Below are 23876 nucleotides of genomic sequence, written 5' to 3'. Positions count from 1 at the left end.
TAAGCTCTGCCGTTTTCTTAGTGCCCAAATTTAACTGCAGTCACTACTTCTCTGCAATTCAAAACGTTCAATATTACTTTGAGCCTCATTATAACTTCTCCATTGACTCCAGTTATTAAAGCTGTGGCATATGACTGTTCAAAAAATCTTGTTGCAGTGTTTCCGTCATTAGTGTTTCCAAACCCTTGCTTTGGTTTATCCACATCAATGCCAAGCTCATCACGAAAACGCCTTTGGATCTCTTGTTTTCTTCGTTTTTCCGTCTCCTTGGTCCCAATCGATTCATCAGTACCTTCTCCTTCTTGTCGCTGAGTATACGCAAGCTTCAAAATAAATTCAATGCATATGATTCTAACGTGCGGAGAACAAATTCCACATTACTAATTATGTTCGTCCTCAATTGATTCATCTTTATTGAAGTTCTTTTGTGTCCGTTTGCATATCGGACATGACCGCGTAGACTATTTACAATTTTATTACAGGCTTACAAAAATTTGCTCTTAAACTCTTTTAAATCTTAGGTAATAAACATAAATCAAAAATGATTAACATTTTTTTAAATAAAACCATCTTTTTAAATTCATCACTCACAAAACAGAGAAATCATACTTGCAAAGAATTTTCCATTAAAAAAAAAAGGTTAAAAAAATGACTGACTTCATCAATTCAAATCTCCCTAGCTCAATTCGATGCAAAATGAAGCAGTTGATCTTTGGGATTTATGTTAAGAAATATAATATAATGAGTCTGAATCAGTTGAGATCTTAGCACCACTCGTTGAATCTTTTTTTTTTTACACAATTTGAAGTCGAAAAAGTGTGCAAAAATTAGTGTTTCAAAAAACATTAAATTAAACAAATATAAACATTTTTTTTTAATTATCGATCTAAATAATGGCAAAGCATATTATGAAAACAAAAATGGAAAGCGTTTCGAAATCCTTTTTCTAGTTTTTACATTACAAAAGTTAAGAAAGAAAATAAAAAAAAAATAATCATCATAAAATCTTCAACTTTGGCCTGCTCAACCAAATTGAATAATTTGTTCGATTACTGGAGCTTCAAATGTTTATGAATCCATTGAACTGAAAAGTTTTGCATTATAGATCCACTCAAAAAATGAATATTGTAAGCAGTTTTCCATCATCAATTCAGAGCATTATGGTCATATGATAACCGACTTTTTTTTGCCTGTTATTAAAGAATACGACTTGGAGAATAATCGATGCTTGCATCAATTCGCGTGGTGGTCATTTAAATCATGTCAACGTTCAAGCTTCATAATAAAAAAGTAATATCATGAAAAATAAAATATATTTTAAAAGTGTTTTATTAACATTTACTTTTGAAACTGCAAAAATTGATAACGATGTACATTAAATTAACAACATTCTGGCCAAAACGAGGAGTTCCCTTTTAAAGCTAAAAAGAAGAATACAAATCTAAGTAAGCTTTATTTTCAAAGTTGAAAATTGAGAACCTCGTTATAAACAAAAAAATTTGCTTTTGGATCAAAAAATAAAAAACACAGTTCCTTGTAAAGAGAATTTCATTATAAAGTACGAAATTTGTATGGGATATTTCTTTAAGGGAAAGGGGAACAATTTGTAATTCGCTATAGGAAAAATTACGTGATAAAGAAGTTTGAAGTTTGTATTAAGTTGAACATTTAACAAGTTGACACAACAAAAGGTACTTTATTTTATAGAATAATTGAAGTTTGGCTCCCAGTGTTGAATGAAAAACATGATCAGCTGAAATTTGGACAAACGTGGCTCACAGCTTAATTGATACAGTGCTTGATTTCAAATATATATCGGAATTGCATAGAAGCTTAGAACGATACCAACAAATTTTCAACTGTATTTGGGAGAAAACGCAATGCTCTTCAACAAAGAACTATAATTTATTTTAAAACATTGGTATTTAAAAACATAACAACTGAAAAACTAAAACAACATACAATTTTAAGTCACAGATTATGTGATGAGCAACGATATTTTATAAAAATTAAAAGTAAAGAGCTTCTTGTGGCAGTTTAATATTTAGTATGATAATCCTTGAACTTTTCAAACGCTTGCAGTCTTTTGAGCATAGAATCTACTAATTTACGGTTCACTTCTGGTTTTATTTACAGTTCGTTCTTGTTCGAAAACTTGTGTTTTCGAATGTTGTGGTCCAATAATGCTCATAAGTTTTCGATGACATTAAAATCAAGTTACTGTGCCGGTGGCGTCATCAAGTGGGAACAATTCTAAATCATCCAGGTCTGTAAAATTTCTGATTTGTGTTTTGAGTCGTTGTCCTAGTAAAAACGAAAATTCAAACGAATTCCCAACTTTTCAGCACTTGGAACCAATTTTTTTTCAAGATATCGAGGTACATATTTTTGTCCATGGTTCCATCAATAAATTCTAAATTTCCGACACCAGCTGCAGACATACAAGCTCATACCATGACACTTCCTCCTCCATGCTTTACTGTAGCTTTTAGGTTCTCCTTTTTGAGTTCCGTGTGAGGACTCAACTGCAAAGATAACTGAATCCCAGAAACTGTTGATGTACAGTACCGAGCAAAAAAAATGCAACCGAAAAAGTATGGTACAATCTTTAGCAAGAACTAAGTTATTTTAAATTATAATACTTTGAAATTTAGCATAAAATGTTCAAATTAATTTTTTTCCTTAAACAGATTTGAATTTTACCCAATCTTACTCCATGAAAATAGTTATTGTAAAAAATGTTCCTAAACTTGGATCTTAAGCCAAGCAAAAAAAATGCAAATTCTTGGAAAATTTTAAAAATAACGGATTTATTCATCTTATTTGAAGAAATTTTGTACTTAAATATTTTAATATTTTGTTGCGAAACCTTTATTGGCAATAACGGCGCGTAACCTTTTAGGCATTGAGTCAATCAACGACACCAAATAGCTCGCAGGTATTTGTTCCCATTCAGTCCTTATTTGTTCCATCAACTCGGTACAATTTGAATGATTTCGCTTTCTTATCTCCCGATCTACACGATCCCATAAATTCTCTATGGGATTGAGGTCGGGAGATTGTGCTGGCCAGTTCAAAACATGAACCCTCTTCTCTTCTAAGAAGTTTCTTACCAAACGGCTGGTGTGTTTTGGGTCGTTGTCGTGTTGAAATAAGCTGTTTTCAGGCATATTCGTCAGCAAATGTGGAAGCATATGGTCTTCCAAAATGCCCTTATACATTTGGGCATTTATCCGGCCGCTTACTTGACAAATCGGGCCCACGCCTTGACGAGAAAATGAGCCTTTGAAAAAGCCCAACTACAAATTTGATTTCATAAATATTTAAAATTGCTTACCCCACACCATTACTGACCCTCCTCCATGTTTAATTGTCGGAACTTGATATCTAGGGCTGTACCTTTGTCCCGGGGGCCTTCGCACGTACCTAATGCCATCTGACGAGAACAAGTTGAACTTGCTCTCATCACTCCATAAAACTCTTGTCCATTGCTCACTTGTCCAATGCATATGGCGCTTTGCAAAATCTAGCCGTTTCTTTCTATTGATGGAACTGATGTATGGTTTTCTAGCTGGTCGTCTTGCATACAGTTTTGACTCCACTAATCGTCGCCTAACTGTGTGTACCCCTACGTTAACATCAAAATGTTCATTCATGTCCTGAGTAACTTCCACTGCAGTTTTAAAGGGATTAACTTTAACCTGCCTTATGATCTCACGATCTAATCTGGAAGTTGTTTTGCGTGGACGGCCACTTCCCACTTTGCGATTGATGTCCCCTTGTTCCCGATATCGGGATATAATACGCGATATTGTTGATGTTGCTACACAAAACTCCAAAGCGATATCCTGCATCAATCTTCCGTTGTTAGCAGCGTTAATTATTGCTTTTTTGCATCCAATCGATAGTTGCTTCTATTAATTGCATATTCTAATTAATTGAAACCAAAGAATAAATTTTATGTACCTAACTTCCTAGTCATATTTGCCATTTGCATTTTTTTTGCTCTCAGTAAAATTATGTTTTTCTAACTAAATGTAAATTTGACAACACTAGAGAGAGACCAATTACATATTGCTATTATAAACAGAATGCCTACACAATGAGTACACATATCCGAAACGGAAAAACAAAATTTTACCGTTACGAAAGATAAAGCAATAATAATTGATTTTGGTGTGACTGTTTGCATTTTTTTTGCTCGCTACTGTATGTTGGTGATAAACGGGTTCTTTGATTTTTTTGCTGATTAAAGGTTTCATTCGAGCAACTCTAACAGTAATTATGGTAGCGAAGCACACGGCGGCGGATGGTTTCAGCGCTACAAGATTTCCCCAATTCTTCATGAACCTCAGCAGCAAGTTTTTGGGCCGATAATTTTGGGTTGGCTTTAATTTCTCTTACGATAAATCTTTCATCAGCAGGATTGAAAATTTTGTTTGGTGGATTTCTTCCTTTGTACTTGATTTGGTTTTCATGAACAAACCGCTCCACAATGTGTTTCACCGTTGATGGGCTAAGGTGAACACATTCAGCAATGTTGCGGCTAGATTTTCCGCTTTTATGAGGCCGAGTAGCCAATTCGCGGACTTCAACATTTTAATAAATAAAAAGACTAAAATTGGTACAACATTCTACAATATCACACAAACAATAATTGTAAGAAACTGTTTCAAATAACCATAGCAACTATGATTATAAGAAAACAACAAGCAATTGCGGGTTAATAAAAAGTGAAAGTAGGTTAAATTAGGTTTATCAATTAAGCTGTGAAGTTTTTTTTTGATCAAATGCTTCTTGTAGTAAAAAGAGTAAGAAATGAAGCATATTTTGGTACCCATTTAATGCAAAATTATACTTTGAGTATGAATCTATAAGCCTACGTGAAAAGTGCTGTTTTAAACTTTGGTAATTCATTGGTTTTCATTTTGTTCTAATCACTGTATCAAATAACCTGTGAGCCACTACAAGTACCTAGACTTGACTTTACAAGTAGGGGTGATTTTTCGTGACTTACTTTTCAGTCACAACAATAATAATGAATTTGGCTTAGTTAGAAGAAAATTTTTGGCAGCTGACCAATCAGATACTAGAATCTTGCCTTACATTCAATTCCCTTAAGTCCTTTAAACCTCCCTATTATCTGTTGGGTCAGTTAGTAAGCAGACTTCTAAGGTTAAGTTAGTATTCACCTCAAAACCGTAATGTTATCGTAAATCGTAGCATTAAATACGTGCGATTTAATCGTTCACCTAATTTATTTACCATTCGAAATGAATGAACATAACTCATATTTCGTCCCATACAACTTCTGATAATAAAGTTCCATCAGTTGTTCTCAATGAGACATTTTCTGTTATCAAATGATATCAAGCATGCTCATTTGTTGTTATTTTCTTATAACAAATCACAAGCAAGCACATTTGATGTAAACAAAATGTGACTTGCTACTCGTGATGCACTCACAAGTCCAAAAAAAATATTACCCAAAATATTTTGATAAGATTTTTTTAATTATAATTATTATCAAAAAATTACGTCACATATCAACGTTTACGTAGGGTGGTAGCTTTTGGAGGATCCCATTTCTTTTTAAGCTTCGCAAATTGAGAATAATAATTTTATTTCGAAGTCTGATACGGTACGACAAGGATGTTTTAAAAAGATCTCTTGGTTTAAGGTTTTACCGAATTTTTCATAAGTATCTTAAAACAAAAAAGTATATTTTTCTCAAGCCCACTCAGATCGGAATAATCATCATGGGAAGCATGTTCCGTAGTGAGCCGATGGTTCTTTGCCAAATTTTTATACAACCTGAAGCTGCTTATTCAACCGTTTCGGAGATGGGTGAGGTTGGATGTGTTCAGTTTCGTGATGTAAGTTAACAACGAAAAACCTTTTTCCAACATTTATGAAAGAATTTCTCAACCAAATAAACAATTAATTATAGCTTAACGATGGGGTGAGTTTATTTCAAAGGAAATTTGTCAGCGAAATTCGTCGCTGTGATGAATTGGAACGAAAAATTCACTACATAACAAACGAACTTAAGAAAGAAGATATGATCTTGCCTGAAATAAACAACAATATCAACATGCCAGTGTCAAGTGCATTAAACCCCAAGGAAATGATTAATCTGGAAGCTCATTTAGAGATGACCGAGAGTGAGATGCTTGAACTCACCGAAAACGAAGATAAGCTAAAATCTAACTACAATGAATTAAATGAACTGCGACAAGTTCTCGAGAACACTGAAGATTTTTTCTCCGATGAGGAGGTTCTTAATATAGACTCGAATCGCATGGGTTCGAAGGATCAACTTGTAAACAAGGGTGAGCGTGGGGAATTGGCTTTTGTAGCGGGAATAATAAAACACAAAAGGATTTTTGGATTCGAACAAATGCTTTGGCGAATATCGCATGGGAATGTCTTCTTGAGACAAGCAGAATTGACGAAGACAACAGCCGGTCAATGTCAAAAGCTTGTATTCGTAGCTTTCTTTCAGGGGGAGGAACTCAAGAGTAGGATTAAAAAAGTGTGCCAAGGATTCCGAGCAACCATGTATCCATGCCCGAGTTCTCATGTGGAACGCGATGAGATGATTGCCGATGTCCGAAGTCGCTTGGAGGACCTGAAAATGATCTTGAATCAAACCAACGATCAGAGGCGCAGGGTGCTGGCTAACGTTTCCAAGAACTTACCCACGTGGAGCATAATGGTAAAGAAAATGAAAGCCATATATTATACGCTTAATCTTTTCAATATAGACGTGTCCCAGAAGTGCATGATAGGCGAGTGCTGGGTGCCAACAACAGATTTGACAATAGTTCAAGGGACTTTGGCACGTGGCTCATCGGCAGTGGGAAATTCGATTACATCTTTTTTGAACGTAATAAACACCAACGAGCCACCACCAACCTATAATCGGACAAATAAATTTACCCAGGGATTCCAGAACCTCATCGACGCCTACGGGATAGCTTCTTATCGTGAGATCAACCCAGCGCTATATGCAATCATAACTTTTCCATTTTTGTTTGCTGTGATGTTCGGTGATGTGGGACATGGATTGATCATGCTAACGTTTGGGGCTTGGATGTGCATTTTCGAACAGAAATTGTCAAATATTCGGGGTGCTGGAGAAATTTGGTCTATTTTCTTTGGTGGACGTTACATAATTCTACTGATGGGACTGTTTTCCATCTACACGGGTGCCATCTACAATGACGTGTTTTCTAAGTCAATGAACTTATTTGGTTCGGCATGGAGAGTTAATTTTAACAGCTCAACTGTTTTGGGCAATGAATTCCTACAATTGGATCCAAAAAATTCCACAGAAGGTGTATATTCCATGGGTATAGATCCAGTTTGGCAATTGGCAGGAAACAAGATCATATTTCAGAATTCTCACAAAATGAAACTTTCTATTATCTTTGGAGTCACCCATATGCTGTTTGGGCTTTCTTTAAGTGTTGTGAATCATGTTCATTTCCGTCGATGGGGTGCTATTCTCATGGAGTTCATTCCACAAGTGTTGTTTCTTGTGCTCCTGTTTGGTTACATGGTATTCATGATGTTCTTCAAGTGGGTGAAGTATAATGCTCGGACGGAAGTCCTTGCGGATACACCTGGATGTGCTCCTTCGGTGCTGATCATGTTCATCGATATGATGCTGTTTAAGTCGACTCCACCATTAGATGGTTGTAAACAGCACATGTTTGATGGACAAAAATTGATGCAGCTGAGTTTTGTAGCAGTTGGACTTTTGTGCATTCCTTGGATGTTGTTTACAAAACCGTTATTCATCTATATTCGTAGGAAAAAGAACAATCAATTGGTGAGTTTTTGTAAGTTTTTCTTATAAATATCATATTCTATCTATCTATTTTCAAGAATGGTTTAAATGGAAATGAGGATGGCAATGGTGATCCCACCGATGAACCAATGAGCGAGATTTTCATTCAGCAAGCTATTCACACGATTGAATACGTTCTCAGTACGATTTCTCACACTGCATCGTATTTGCGTCTTTGGGCCTTATCCTTAGCTCATTCCCGTATGACTTTTATTTCTCAAATCATTTGCAATTAAATATCGAAAATTCGTATTTCTTACAGAACTATCCGAAGTGCTTTGGGAAAAGGTGCTCTCAACTGGATTAGCCATTCCATCCATTTATATAGGTCCAATTATTTTGTACATGAATTTTATATCTTGGGTATTTTTTACTATTGCAATTCTGGTTTTAATGGAAGGTTTGTCAGCTTTTCTGCATACTTTGCGTTTACATTGGTAAATACATACGTGAAGCATTTTTGTTATCATACATCAAATTAATTGATTCTAAATCTTTTTTCTTAGGGTTGAGTTTATGAGCAAACATTACGAAGGTGAAGGACATGCTTTTGTTCCGTTCAGCTTTAAAACACTACTCGAGGAAAAAGAGTTTTAGCAATATTTTGCGATTGAGATTGATATAAAGTTCCTATCATGCGAACCGAATTTTGGTAATGCTGTTGATAGAGGCCTTGCTTTTGGGCGTGGGCATGGGCGTGCTCATAAGACTTTGGTAGATGGTGATGAAATAGGTTTTTATATTTGGTGGACAAGCATTTCAAATAAAAAAATTTTGCATAAATAACTTTTGTTTCCAATTTTATTTTGCATAAAATAATAAAATAAATAAATTCGTTGTTTTAATTCAAATAATTCAAGAAGCTTATGACACAAGGCTATGCTTACGTCAGAAATTAAGGTATTGACTTATGTTATACTGTAAACGGCTCCATGAAGTCACATCAATTAGAAGTTAGAAAACTCTTACACCAACTGTAAAAATATATTTTGTTAATTGGGAATATTTATTTTGAACTTCTCAAAGGAAGTTATTTTAATGGTTCCAATTTGTCAAATTGAAAATTTGGAAATTTCTCGACGTTTCAAGGTCCCTAGAGTCGAAATAAAAGATTTTTGGAAAGATGTCTGTGCGTGCGTGTACATTCGCGACGTTTTTTCGTCGTGCATAGCTCAATAGCTCAAAAACCAATAAAGATACCAGCTTCAAATAAATTTTGTCATATAGATAATAAGGCAGAAAGATGCAGAAAGGGCTCTCAAAAATTGTGTGGTTGGTTTTTTACCATAGCTGTTTTAAAAAATTGTGGAGATTTTGGTTAAACCTAAATATCTCATCAACCAAAAAAGCTAGAGACTTGAATTAAACTTTATTAAATATATTGTTAAGTGATACGAAACAACTATATTTTTTGAAAAAAAAATCTATGGTTTTTTATAAATCAAAAAAAAAATTGTCACCTCAACAATTTTACCAATAAAAAATGATTTTATCTCCAAAACAATTTTGTGCAACGAAAAATAGCGTTTTTAACATCTGGTAAGTTTTTGAGAAAAATCAAATTGACAGTTTTTTTTTTATAAAAAATAAAACCTAAAAAAACCCAAAGTTGGTAAAAATTGATTTTCTACTCAAATATCTTTTACAAACTTTAAGATATTGGCTTTAAACTACTTTTATTTGTTAAAAAATATTGTTGTCAACATTCAGTAAAATTTTGAGAAAAATCTATTTTTCTATCTAGTTTTTTACAAAAAATGACGTTTATCAAGCAGATGTTCGGTGACAGATGGCCAGAATTTTTTGATTGATTCGAGGGAGCTTCATTTTCCTCTGAATCATCGCCATCTTTTTCTCAACCGACACAAGCGCCACCTATGCGTCAACCCATGCAACTACCTAGATTTACTTCAAGAAGCATAATGTCGTGTGCCATAGTATAAGTAATTATCAAAACCTATACATTTGCTCTTACAACATTACAGGTTTTGAAAGTAAACTTTTACAACCTGATATTTTTAACTTTATAAATAATTTCGATATAATTATTATTGTAGAAACTTTTTTAAAAGAACAAAATGAAAATAATTATCTTAACTATTTTAAAAATCTGTATGCAAAGTGTGAACATGCAACTAGTGGGGTAAAAAAACTTTAAGTTTTGACAAACTTTGTTTTATGCATAACAGACTTATATTTAAAATTTTAAGCAATAGTATACATTATTTTATTATTCCAGTATATCTTAACTGTAATAACTGGCAGAATGATTTTGAAAGTTTAGTTGATTTTGTTAATTTTGGTGACCTGGAAAATTTAATGATCATTGGCGATTTAAATGCCCGCATTGGCTGTTATCAAAATTCTTCTGTAAATAACAGGCATTTGGGTGAGACAGCGATTTTATTTAATGAAATTATAAATGGTAAACTTATAACAGATTTGTTTGAAAACTTTTTATTGTCCGTGCTGAATGGAATATCTAGAAGTGATACTTCGGGCGAATTCACCTTTATCAGTGATAAAGAAAAATCCATAAATCTAGTTTAAGCCGACCAGTGTGACTCTTTTCCTACTCCTTTAAGCACATTAGAGCAGAATGATGAGTTTTTAAAACGAATTATTAAAGCGTCAGTTCCGTCACCTTACAACAACCCCAACTCACGGTTTAACCTTGGAAACGTATGGTTCCATAGTGATTGCAAAAGATTACGTAAATTATCTTTTGTGTATCTAAAATTGTTAAGATCCACAAACGCTTTATTTCCAAAAATATTTACCTACATGTCAACAAGTAATACAAACAACTTTGCACAACGAAAAAAACGGATTACCTTCACAACCTAGCAAACAAAACTCACTAATTGCAAGAAAGGAATTTTGAAGTAATGTTCGAGAATTGAGTGGACGTAATAGAAATATGGCGAATGCTCTCGGAGCTGAGACACTTGCTGCTCATTTTAAAACACTTTTGTCGGTCGATGAGAATCAACATTATTTCTACTACGCACTTCCCAATTTCACAGTCAGTGAATTAGATAGTCCAATATCTTGGAGTGATTTGGAAACAAGTTTTAGTAAGTCGAAGAATAACAAAGCTCCAGGCATAGACGGGATTCCTATCGAGTTTTAAAAAAACCGCACTGATCAATTTAAAAACTACCTTGTGGAGTACTTTAACAGATAACACAATGATGCTTATGTGCCAAAAACTCCATTAAAGCAGTTATTTTTGCCATTTTCAAGAAAAGAGATTTAAATCTTGCGGATAACTACAGAGGAATTTCTATTCTTAACTCTATGCGGAAGATTCTGACTTCAATTTAGTACGAAAGGCTCAACAAGTGGATCGAGAACACTATTCGTCTAAGCAAGTTAAAAGCTTGTTTTCGGTCGGGCTTTTCAACGACGGTCACATTTTTGCACTTACCAGTACGGCCAGGAAGTCTATTGAAAAGAAAAAGAAATTGTATGCTTGTTTTGTAGATTTGAAGCAGCATTTGATTACTAGAGATCTCCCGAAAATTCCTGATGATGTATTTTAAATTTTTGGAGTCATCAAGCGCCTGTGTATGGGATGGATCAGAGTTTTTGGATTGGTTTGAAACAACAGCGGGTGTCCCACAGGGCTGCATTTTTAGCCCAATAATGTTTGCTTTGTTTATCGACGATATCTGTGATGAACTTCCAGGAGGAATACTCTTTGTCGATATCCAAGTGAAAGTTTTGCTATACGCGGACGATTTAGTTGTACTAGCTGAAAATCATTTCACTTTTCACTTAATACAAACAAAACGAAAATAATGATTTTTGAAACGTGTCAAAAAAGAAGGCTGCCGGAAGAGAATTGGTCACTCAATAACGAACGCATTGAAGTAGTACTAGAGTTTAAATATCTTGAAGTTTTGCTTACGCATAATTTAAATTTTTCTAAGCATGTCAAACAAAAAAGCAAAGAGGCTAAAATTGCGTTGAGTATATTATGGCCAAAGTTTTTTGCCAATCCAAAAATCTATTTTGTGTTAAAATTTTAGGTCTTTCAAGCAACTGTCAACACTTGTATGTGCTACAGTGCTTAAGTTTTTGGATACATGGCTCTCGAGGAGTTTGAAGCAATTCAAAGATATTTTTTTAAACGCTTGTTTAGACTACCAAATTCAACACCAAATAATGCTATTTACGTGGAGTCTGGCATAACACCAACATATACTCAAAACCTCAAAATGAACTCGGATTATTTAATAAGAGTGATGAAGTGGGATGAAAGAATCTTCATAAAACCATCTTGCTAAGACTACTGCAATCTAATGACACCCCATTCAAGGAATGGAGTCAGCTAGCTATCTCACATGAAACTTACTTAACTTTATTGGAGTCAAATGTAAATGAATGGAGCTCTATGTTTGTAAATGTTACTCCTAAATTGATGAAAGAAATTACAATCAGCATCTCTCTAAAGCATCGTCAACATCCTCCAGGAATACCTATAGGAACCTCAATCACCAATTACCATCAGAAACTATTTCAATAATGAATTATCGGCCGAAGCACGTTTTGAAATTTTAAATCTTAACTACATATGTACCTCATCGAGCTGATCTTCCACAAATTTATGTAACAGAAGAGAAATAGAAGATATATTTTATCGCGGTATACCCGATACTACAGAAAATTCATCGATTACATTTAAATGAAAGCCTTCATGTAAACAGACTTCAGGAGATATTAAATGGTTCGCTAAAATGGTCCACCCTGTATGATTTCTGTAAGCACGCCCTACATTTCCGAAATAGTTTCCCAACGTAAAGGTTAATCATTCGGCCAGTTACCATTATTTTAAACTATTTTATTTTGTGTTTCAAATCACTTTAAAATTGATCTTTTTATGTTTTAAATCATATAAAAATTGACATCTGTATGTGCTGTCTTAATTTTTGAGTATTCAAATTAAAGCAAAACGCAAAGCTTAGAAATGCTTATGCGGACAAAGCAAAGTTCTTTTTCCAACTTGCGGTAACACTGAAGTGGGAAAATCGGTTTCAGGCTTTCACAACAAGTAACAGTTTGTGTTTTAAAATAAATATTAGACTGTTTATGTAAATAATTGTATGTATTTATATATCAAACATAAAATTGATAAAAGATGTAATAAACAATATAATAATTATTATTAGTTGAGGTTGTTTTTATTCGTCTTCATCATCTTCCTTTAGAATTTGTTTGAAACTGAAAGGAGTGAATGCATAACCTTCACCTTCATATATTTTACTCATAAACTCAACCCTGTTATAAAAAAAAAAGAAATTAATAAAATATACAATTAGTTCCTAGAAAAATTCTTTATTCTTACCAATGAAGTCTTAGGGTATGTAAAAAGGCAGACAAACCCTCCATCATTACCAAAATAGCCATCGTAAAAAAACTCCAAGCTATAAAAACCACAAACAGCATAACAGGTCCGATATAGTACGATGGTATCAAAAAACCAAATGTTAATACTCTGCCCCAAAGAACTTCAGACAGCTCTGCAAAACAAATAAAGTCAAATGCAACTCGGTCTCCTATATTTATAACCAACTTACGGGCATGAGCTAGAGACAGGGCCCACAAACGCAAATATGAAGCTGTGTGGGAAATCGTGCTTAGAACATACTCGATTGTGTGAATGGCTTGCTGAATTAAAATCTCGCCCATAGGCTCATTATCGTGACCATGTCCACCTCCACTGCCTCCGGCAGGGGCATCCCTACCGGTACCATTATGGTTTACCTAGAAATGTACATAATGGTATATCCATAAAAAGTAACTTTCTCTAAACATCTCCACCGAACTTACTATATGAATCTTGTTCTTTCTGGTAAAATGAATGTACAAAGGTCTCGACAGTAACATCCATGGAATACACAATAACCCAATGGCAACAAGCCCCATTTGCAGGTAATATTGCTCCTCAAACATATGCTCCTTGCAACCTTCCAACGGAGGTGTGGACTTAAAGAGCATCATGTTGATGAACATAATCAGCACTGAAGGCGCACATCCTGGAGTTTCAGACAAAATCTCTGACTCAGCACTGTATTTAACCCATTTGAAGAACATCATGAATGCCATGTAACCAAAAAGCAGTAGTAAGAACAGAACTTGTGGCAGAAACTCCATGAAGATTCTACCCCATCGACGGAAGTGCACGTGGTTGACGACGCTCATTGAAACCCCAAACAACATGTGTGTGACACCAAAGATTATAGACAGCTTCATTTTGTAGGAGTTTTGAAAAATTATTTTATTTTCTGCCAGTTGCCAAATGGGATCCATCCCAAGCCAATAGACGCCAACTGTGTAGTTTTTCGGATTCAGTTGCAGAGATGGATTGGCATGGACAGTAGAATAATCATAGTGAACCCTCCATCCAGAACCGAACACATTCATCGACTTGGAGAAAATATCGTTGTAGATGAATCCAGTGTAGATGGAAAATATTCCCATGAGAAGGATTATGTAGCGTCCACCAAAGAAAATCGTCCAAATCTCCCCACCACCTTTCATTTTCGACAAACCCTTTTCCCACAGAACCATCCAAGCACCAAACAGCAGCATAATGATTCCATGACCAACGTCTCCAAACATGACCGCGAACAAAAATGGAAACGTTATAATCGTATATAGTGCTGGGTTGACTTCGCCATACGAAGCCACAGCATAGGCGTCGATAAGGTTTTGAAAACCCTGTGTAAACTTATTAGTACGGTTGTAAGTCGGTGGTGACTCATTTGGCTCAATCACGTTCAAAAACGATGGAATTGAATTTCCAACCTGATTAGATCCAGCAGCCAGAGCTCGTTGAACAATCATCAAGTCATTGGTCGGCACCCAACACTCACCAATCATGCATTTCTGTGTAACGTCCATATTAAAGAGATTGAGTGTGAAATAGATTGCTTTCATTTTCTTGACCATAATACTCCAAGTTGGCAGATTCTTTGAAACTGTTGCCAAGACCCTGCTACGGTGATCATCAGTTTGATTCAGCACCATTCTCATGTCCTCCAATCGAGTGCGAACGCCCTTAATCATTTCGTGGCGTTCAGAGTGTGAACTTGGACACGGGTACATTGCAGCATGAAAACCAGAACAGACCTTCTTAATACGATTCTTTAGCTCTTCCCCTTGGAAGAATGCCACAAAAACTGTCTTGTAAATTTCATGTCCAGTAGCCGGATCTTTGAATGCTTCATTCAAGTCGACACGTCTTAAAAAAACATTGCCACGCGATATACGCCAAAGCATTCGTTCAAATCCAAAAACTCGTTCACGTTTCAAAATTCCAGCTACAAATCCCAATTCACCTCGTCCACTATGATTCATAACAGCACTGATGGAATATCGTCGATTCGAATCAAGATTTAAAACTTCCTGCTCGGAAAAGAAATCATCAGTGTTTTCTAAGACTTGTCGCAGCTCAGTGAGTTCCATATAATTCGATCGCAAACTAACTTCGTTTTGATTGAGTTCCAGCATTTCATTTTCTGTATTTTCCAAATGAGCTTCTAAATCAATTATTTCTCTAGGATTTGGTGCACTGGGGATGTTTTCGTTTAATTCGGGTAGCTCGAATCCTTCTTTGGCAAGTTCTTTCTCGATGTATCGAATTTTTCGTTCTAACTCCTCGCAGCGGCGGACTTCGCCAACGAATTTTCGTTGAAACAAGTGAACCCCATCGTTTAGCTAAAGTAGAGAAAGAACAGAATGTGTAGAATTTTTTGTTAAAGTGGTTTTCTGTATATTAAAATATTTGAATGTTAACCTTCCGAGTTTCCGATAACAACAGAGGTGCTCTGTCACCCCAGTAATTTTTATTTTAAGAATATCTAGGAAGACACAGTCAAAAGGAAATGAGTGCAAGTGATATGGATGAAATAAAGAAAGTGTTTCTAGGTCGCAGACGCAAACCGAAAATATAGACCTTGGGCGCTCTCATTCAGCTGGCAGCAGGTGCCATAACTATTACACATAATTCAACCTTAAAACATCATTGACAGTTCTCAAACAAATAGTAATATTGTGAACTATTTATTCAAAAGCTTGGGATACTGAAAAAAAGAATTTGGATAGTGCAACAGTACCATGCTTTGCAGACCGTCATTTCCGTCTAAAGGGAATTTAGGCCGGAGTCTGGTTAACAATTATGAACATGGCTGGTAAACATATTTTCCGAATCTGGAAGCATCGCATGAAACCGTAACGTCGAGATCCCAATGTTCGTGTTCAGGATATAGTCGCCACCGCTGTACCAACGGCAATACAGGCAAATCCAAGCTTTTCCAATCGAAACTTGTCGGGCAAATTGAAAATAGCAGACGGACTTACGCGAAAACTTCAAGATGACTTCAACTTGTTTCCGTAAAAAGTCCAAATTACAAGCAATTTAAATCCTCAGGACTTTCCTATTCGCGAGGAATTTTTCTAAAAAATGTTTGCAATGGCCGAAGAGGACAAGACTTTGATTAATTGTTTGTTCATGTCTGATGAAGTCCATTATGATCTTTTTACCCAGAACTGCGCCGAAGGCGTATCCCAATTGCAGTAAACAGCATTTAGGTCCAGAAAGGTGTTACAACTCATCTGCAAAATATGGTTGGAAGAAAGAATGCCCGATGAGTGGATTCTCAGCATAGTTTGCCCGATACATAAAAAAGGAGACCCTCTGCCGTATTATGTGAACGTCTGAAGCCGTTCGTCAACAACCTGATCAGTGTGGCTTCAGGAAAGTCCACTATCGACCAAATATTCACACTACGGCAGATCTTGGAAAGAACTCAGGAGCTTCAAATCGATATCCACCATCTCTTTATAGAAATTCGCGTATGACAGCATTCATAGGGAAGAGCTCTACAGAGCAATGTCTAGTTCTGGCATTCCTCTCAAACTTATCCGTTTTGGTGCAGAATGACGACGGAGAGAGAATGCACGCTGCCCTACCAAGGTCGGAAAAGATCTCATCGATGCATTTAATGTCAAAAAAGGTTTTGGACAAGTCAATGCACTGTCATGTGACTTTTTCAATATCATTCTGGAAAGAATTGTGGAAAACTCAACAGTCAACACTAGAGGCAAAATCTTCCAAAGGTCCATCCAATTATTCGGGCATTGCGACGGAAGCGAAGGAGATGGGTTTAGTCTTAGTGGTCAATGAGGGCAAGACCAAGTATATAAATAAATAAATTAGGTGGCGCAACAGTCCGTGAAGAACCAGGGCTTAGTGACTTACAACTTTCAACCATTCCTGTGTGCGAGTAATGTTGTCAGGGATAGAAGGGACCTACAGTTTATATGCCGAATCCGAATTTGAGAAAGCACTTTTTCATGACAAGAATTACTCTTGGAGGATGTGTAAATTTCTCGCAAGAGGCAGCACCCGTGAAAAAAGTTAGGTGGCACAGGCAGGGATTGAACCCAAGACCCCTTGCATGACAGCTCAACGCACTAACCATCACGCTACGGGTACCAAGTATATGGTGTCATCAAAAAAGGATATTGAACAAGGACGTCTTCTACAAAACGTCATCATGGACAGCTATAACTTTGATGTAGTTAAAGACTTTGTCTACCTAGGCACCGCTATAAACACAGACAACGAATGCAGCGCTGAAATCAAACAAAGAATAACTCTTGCAAATCGCTGCTTCTTTAGACTTAGAAGGCAGAAGTAAAGTCCTCTCTCGAGCATCTAAAATCACCATCTATAAGACACTCATCATCCCGGTTCTCATTTACGGCGCTGAGGCCAGAACCCTGTCAAAGAAAGATGAGAACGTCTTATGATGCTTCGAGAGAAAAATTTTTCGGGTGATTTTTGGTCCCGTATGCATAGATGGAGAACGGAGGAGAAGATATAACGACGATCTGTAAGGGCTGTACAGCGACACTAACCTAGTTAACAGAATTAAAGTCTTATGACTTAGATGACTAGGTCATGTAGAGCGAATGGACATCAATGCTCCAGCCCGGAAGGTCTTCGAATCCAATCCCGAGGGATGGTGCAGTAGAGGAAGACCGTGACTCAGGTGGCGCACGCAGGTGGGTGAAGACCTCAACCCACTTGGCATGCGAAACTGGAGACAGCTAGCTAGGGACCGAGCTGGCTGGATACACATGTTGGTTGAAGCCTAGGTTGCAACTGCACATATAGCCAGACGAGTTATGGTGGAGCTCCAACAAAAATTGGCAAACAAATTCATTTCAAGGAACTCCACTTCTCGGTGGCCCTCAAGGTCCCCTGACCTCACTGCACCCGAATTTTTGTTTTCCCAAATAATGTACAAAACTACAAAAACCATCCATGGCTCGGTAAGCGTGATATTTTAGCAGCCAAAAACCTCGATGTCAATATCATCACCTTCACCATTCAGCATGGAATACCCAGTGAAACGACCAAATATAAGTTTATTGATATTGTGGAGAATCAAGACGAGTTTGTCAACTATCCAACTGAATTTTTGAATTCGCTTGATTTGCCAGGCAAACCACCGCACGTTCTTACATTGAAAATTGGCGTTCCCATAATTCTTCAGACTCTCAGTCAAGAAAATGATGAAGAATGTAATAGAGGTAACAACTTTGACTGGAAAAGGTGTAGACGTACTGTATCCGCGTCTCCTAATGATCCTGACAGATTTGTCATTCGATTTGGACCGTTTACAGTTCCTGGTGCCACACGCTTTATTAAAGACTATTAACAAAGCACAAGGACAATCGTTACAAGTGTGTGGATTAAATTTGGAGAATAGGTAAATGCTTCTCACGTGGACAGCTCTATGTTGCTTGCTCACGTGTCGGAAAACTTTACAAAAAATATGTTGTGTCACACAGCACTTGAATAAACATTGAATTGAACATAAACTTTGTAATGTCACAATTTTTTTGAAATAAACAAAATCAATAAAATGGCTTAGAATGAATTGAATATTTGTGTACTAGGGCCCTACTACGTAACTCGATTCTACTTTTGATTCTATTCGAAACTTATTTCTTATGAAACTTATTTATTATGAAAATTCTCTAATTGATGAAATAAAGTAAAACTAAAACTACAGCTATTTCCGATTCTACTTTTAAATCGTACTACGTATGAAAGTAGAATCGTATGTCGGTTATACCAACTTGTTTCCAAAAAAATGTGTACTTTCAAACGAATATCGGGTTGTTTGACAGTTTTTAGAACAAAAAAAACATCAAATGTTTGCACAAGAATATTTATTACAAAAATGGACACCGTTGGAATTTGGTTCAATTTGCAAGAAAATGAAGAACGGTACGAGCAAATTGCAAACTAAACGCAGAAGAACAATAGATAATTCCAAAATAATGGAGCTGGTTTAGAAAAGGTTTGTACATATGCTATGTACATATGAACAATGAATCATTGAACGCATTCTTTATGAAAAATATATACTTTTGTTAGGAACTATCGTCTTTCTAAAGACTGATTTATGTTCTTAGTTTAACACCATATCATCCGACATGACTACTCGCAGAAGACAAAATACTCTTCCGATTATCATTAAGTTATCAGCAGCATTTAGCATTTTTTTTTGGCAACACGAGGTTACCAAAACCAAATCGGTGGTGACATAAACGCTGGAATTGCACAGCAAACCAAGTCCAAAAATACTTGCCGAAGTTTTGACTTCAACCGAAAAAGTCATGTGCCCGCTGATGATGAATTTTTAAATGAATGAGGAAGAAAAACGAAATTACAAATTCCCGGTGTAATTGGGTGAAACTTATATTCAAAATTTTTCTTACACTTTAACAAAAAAAAACACATGTCATGTAGAGTGATTATTTTTGATTTTGCCTTGTTTTGAATTCCACTTTGCAGTTACGTCAAAAAAGTTGGCACTACTAGAACTATTCGATTCTCGTTGGTTCGAAAGTAGTCAAATAGATACATTTTCGAATTCAACTAATTTCATTGTAGATTCGAGTTACATAGTCATGCCTCTGATTTTTCTTTAAAAAAATATTTCTTAAATTAATTTTCTATCCAATCGAAAAGAAAAAAAATTGAAATACACTTTAAAAAAATATATTTGACTTTCTTTTTGAAGTGCAATTGGTGCGCAACTATGCATTTCTAAGTTCTCGAAAATCTGAGAACAGAAATTTCATAATTCGATTTCTGAAAAATTTTCACAATTTGCACTATTCAAAAAGGATGAAAAGACATGTAAAGCTGCTTTGGTTGCTATGCTAGGATGGATGAATAGTGAATTGTGAGAATATTCTCATAGACCTTAGAAATATAAATTGACCCATTATAAACAAATTAATTGACACTTGACAAGATAAAACACCTACACACTAAGTAAAAACAAAAATTCAATTCAATGAAATCAAAATTAAGTAATAGAAAATTCAATTTCCCTAATAAGAAAATTTCGCAAACGCCCGAGTGAAGTGTTTTTTTTTTTGTTGGGATTATTCATTAAAACACACTACACTAGTCAACAACCACCTTTCAAAAATAACATAAAGCTTTTCAAGGCTGTTCAAATTCACGAAGTATTTTTTCAAATGCAGTTTTCGATGCTGATAAAGTTACAAAGTGAAACAAATTCCATTATTTTAATATCAAGTTCTTAAAATGTTGAAAAAAATGTATTTCAAAAATAATCGAGTATTTTTCGTCGTTGAAATATTTAAGGCACATAAATCTTTTGGATATTATTGTTTGGTCTTTGTTACAGACAATTGCGGTAAGAAGGATTACAAAAACATATATTTGAAATTAATCTAATATTCCATGTTTTTTTACACAAACTTAAATAAGTCCTTTTTTTGAAACAAATTGAACACCGCATTAATTTACGTTTGAAAACTTTTATATATTTTCTTGATAACAAAGCTATCTCATTCACTATTATATCGCTTATTATAATATTTAAAGTCAAAACACTTCAAAACCTTGATATAAGAGAATGCTTTTGAACAAGTGGAAAAAAATAATAGTTTATTTTATTTATCTTCCACTTACGTCACGAAATTGAACACATCCAGCTTCTCCTAATTCCGAAACGGTTGCGTAAGCTGCTTCTGGTTGAATAAAAAGCTGGCACAGGGCCATTTTTTCACTGCGAAACATATCCCCCATGATTGCAAAGGATTTTTAATTTAATCCTGTCCTTCACTTGAGAGAGATACAAAAATGTTGGGGACAATCTAGTTTTCTCGACGAGTTCCTAATAGTTCTATTTAAACCGATCGACTGCCTTCAATATTTTTAATATTTTAGATTTTAACTGAATGGCTGAATTGCAGTTTACTTTTTTGTTGTAAGCCTTCCTTAATCTTTCAACATGCACTTTCATGGCTATCTTATCAGGTGTTGTTAGTTAGATTGCCTGACGTTAGAAGATACTTCACTTTAGAGTACATCACGAGTAAAGAATTATGAAGATATTTATTGCGATTGATTTACATGTATTTAAAAAAAAATAACTTTAAAAGTTATTAAATCAACTAGGTGTGATAAAATACCCTTCCACTTTTATAGTTATAATAAAATGTTAATTAAGAACAGATCAATGTGCTGAGTACTAAACAGAAATGTTAATCTAAGTGGTTCTAAATATGAAATTATTTTATTTGAAAATATTCATAGAACGTTCTTTTGATATAAAATAAATACACGGAGAAAAAAGCACCGCATGAAATAGAAGAAAAAAAAGACACACTTTCTTTTAGACAGTAGATATAAGTTATTTAAAAAAACGGTTCAATATTTCTTCAGAAAACTTAAAAACAAACAAATTTTTTTGTATTGAAAAAAGTCAAATCAAGCATTTTAATGAAAATTAAAAAAATCTAGGTTTGGGTCTTAAAAAAAAAGAAAAAAGGCTTGACGCGAATCGAATCAAGCCCTTAATTTCCAAATTTGAAATCAATCAACAACTTTTTGGGCTTTGGGGGGCATGATAGACAGACGGAATTGTCACTTCATGTTTAATTAATAATTATTTTACGAATGTAAAATATAAGTCGCAACTAATAAGATGGAATTAAAGACGAGTTTTATGAATTTAAAGGCAACTTAATATCAAATTGGCGATTTCTTATTCAAGGTATCAATATTCTTCGAATATTTGCTCTTTATCTCAGAAAATATCTTATAAAAATAATTTAAGGCATTACTAAAGTTTTTTCAAATTCTTAATTGTGTGAAAATAAAGATTTTTGCTGTTTTTGACAGCAAACCGCTTATTGGTTAATATCGGTTAATTACTAACAAATCTTTATATAAAATCTTTACTTGTGATTCTTAACTGTATAAGCTTTATAGCTTATATAACCCCACCCCTGGATCGTTTTTCGGTCAAAAGTTGATGATTTTTTGTTGCGCGATTGGAATAGGGCCGCTTAATATTATGTTCTTATTCCAGTCCTCAGGTAAAAGTAATACTTTAAGCAATAAGTTTAAGGAAAGATTACCATCCTTGTTCTGATCTTGCCATCATTGTCCAATGGGAATTCAAAAAACGTGTAGAATTGAATGCGTCGAAAACTCAATGCTGAATAAACGTTTCCGCTTGTGCGAACGATTTGCTTCATGTAACATAAAAAACGAAAGTTTTCGTTCGCACACTCGAAAGAAAAAAACGATAGCTTATTCATTGACGTTTCATTAGCGTTTCTCTTGTGAAATGGTTTAGTTTTATTATTTTTGTCATGAAAAATGTATTAATGAATTAAAAAAAGAAATGATACGTGAATATATTGCCTTTTTGACCGACAGTGAAGAAGAAAATGAGTATTCTGAGTTACTGAACTTGCGAAGTGTAACACAAAATTTTAGAGACTTTTCGGATCCATTTATTTCGCAAGATCAAAGGTGTGTTTTAATTATTTGTTGCTAATTATTGTTTTAAAATATTTGTTTAAAAAATTAGAGCTTTATTCAACGATTTCGGTTGAGTAAAATAGCCTTCAAATAAGTGTTGGATAATATACACATAAAAACATTGACACGAGTAACAAATATTCATCCAATTTTAAGACTTTGCTCTACTTTAGAGATACTGGGTAGAGGAATTTACCATTGTCAGTTGGAAATGATTTCGTTTGCCTTATTGCACAGAGTACTTGATATCGTTGGAAGATCAAATTTGTCCAGAATGGATCAAATGGTCATCGGATTTTGAAGAGGACGAAACAAAAAGTTACTTTTTTAACAAGTATAAGATTCCCGGTGGTAAGCATATTAACATATATGTTGGAGTTTTCATGTTTCTTGTAAACACCACAGATATGTTGGTGTATGTTTATGATCTCCAACTTTGTCAATTTTAAAGTTATTGGCTGTGTTAATGGCACCTAAATAAGTTTGATTCGGCCAACTGATAACGAAGAAATGTTCTACAATCGAAAGTATCCATTTGAACCCTGGCTACTAACACCGTACAGAAAGGCAAGAGGTCATGACAAAATACACTTTAACACAGTTCACGCTAGAGCACGCAACATAAATGAGCGATGTATAGGTATTCCGAAAGATGATATTCAAAACTTATTATAAATTAAACAAAAATTATACTAAGCTTTATTAATTCTCTTAGGCAGTGGGAAGTGCTTGAAAGGAAAAGTAGATACAGTCCAAAAAGAGTTTCTCAGTGTGTCAATGTATGTGCTGCACTTCACAACATTTGCATATAATATAAAGTTCCTGTGATCGAAACAGTTAGTGAGGATGAAGCACAATACCATTGGAAGGCGAAGGATAGTAACAGATTATCCTTAAAAAAACTGCAAACAAATTTGCACAGAATCAAACGTTTATTAGTTCAAAGATCTTAACGATTTCTTTATAATTATTTTTAGAAATAGTGTACAATAAAAACCAAAAGAGTTTTAAATGAATTAACTGAACTATTTATTTCATAAATATACAACCTTATTTTAAAATTCTCTTTCATGCTTAAAAGTCGATTTCGAATAATCTGCATCTTAAATTTCGAACGATTAG

At 34.8% G+C, this 23876-nt stretch overlaps 2 protein-coding genes across 3 annotated transcripts; one reads left to right on the top strand and one right to left on the bottom strand.

Annotated features, from left to right (window-relative positions):
* Positions 1 to 5626: 5626 nt before the first annotated feature.
* LOC129941535 (V-type proton ATPase 116 kDa subunit a 1-like) lies at positions 5627 to 8641 on the top strand. 2 transcript variants are annotated; one of them, XM_056050207.1, is made up of 6 exons: positions 5627 to 5876; positions 5951 to 6718; positions 6779 to 7837; positions 7894 to 8056; positions 8118 to 8292; positions 8362 to 8641. In XM_056050207.1, exons 1-6 carry the CDS (start codon positions 5760 to 5762, stop codon positions 8450 to 8452), a joined length of 2373 nt encoding a protein of 790 aa, XP_055906182.1. In that variant the 5' UTR covers positions 5627 to 5759; the 3' UTR covers positions 8453 to 8641. The 2 variants fall into 2 exon arrangements, with proteins under 2 accessions (XP_055906182.1, XP_055906181.1); XM_056050206.1 differs by having other exon boundaries at positions 5951 to 7837.
* A 4305-nt stretch (positions 8642 to 12946) lies between these two features.
* LOC129941534 (V-type proton ATPase 116 kDa subunit a 1-like) lies at positions 12947 to 21136 on the bottom strand. Its single transcript, XM_056050205.1, has 5 exons — positions 20892 to 21136; positions 13691 to 15580; positions 13438 to 13624; positions 13206 to 13380; positions 12947 to 13138 (listed from the first exon to the last, which is right to left on the bottom strand). Exons 1-5 carry the CDS (start codon positions 21006 to 21008, stop codon positions 13042 to 13044), a joined length of 2466 nt encoding a protein of 821 aa, XP_055906180.1. The 5' UTR covers positions 21009 to 21136; the 3' UTR covers positions 12947 to 13041.
* Positions 21137 to 23876: the final 2740 nt, after the last annotated feature.

The sequence above is a fragment of the Eupeodes corollae genome, chromosome 1 (genome assembly GCF_945859685.1).
Source record: "Eupeodes corollae chromosome 1, idEupCoro1.1, whole genome shotgun sequence".
NCBI lineage: Eukaryota > Metazoa > Arthropoda > Insecta > Diptera > Syrphidae > Eupeodes > Eupeodes corollae.
The sequence above is the reverse complement of the archived record's forward strand: the minus strand, read 5'-3'. Positions and strand labels throughout refer to the sequence as shown.

Coding starts and splice junctions, on each gene's coding strand:
- LOC129941534 (XM_056050205.1), bottom strand. CDS start 21,008: ATGGGGGATATGTTTCGCAGTGAAAAAATGGCCCTGTGCCAGCTTTTT. Junction 13,625..13,690: donor GAAAGAACAAGATTCATATA/GTAAGTTCGGTG, acceptor GTACATTTCTAG/GTAAACCATAATGGTACCGG. Junction 13,139..13,205: donor CATACCCTAAGACTTCATTG/GTAAGAATAAAG, acceptor TTTTTATAACAG/GGTTGAGTTTATGAGTAAAA.
- LOC129941535 (XM_056050206.1), top strand. CDS start 5,760: ATGGGAAGCATGTTCCGTAGTGAGCCGATGGTTCTTTGCCAAATTTTT. Junction 7,838..7,893: donor GGAAAAAGAACAATCAATTG/GTGAGTTTTTGT, acceptor TCTATTTTCAAG/AATGGTTTAAATGGAAATGA. Junction 8,057..8,117: donor CTTATCCTTAGCTCATTCCC/GTATGACTTTTA, acceptor TATTTCTTACAG/AACTATCCGAAGTGCTTTGG.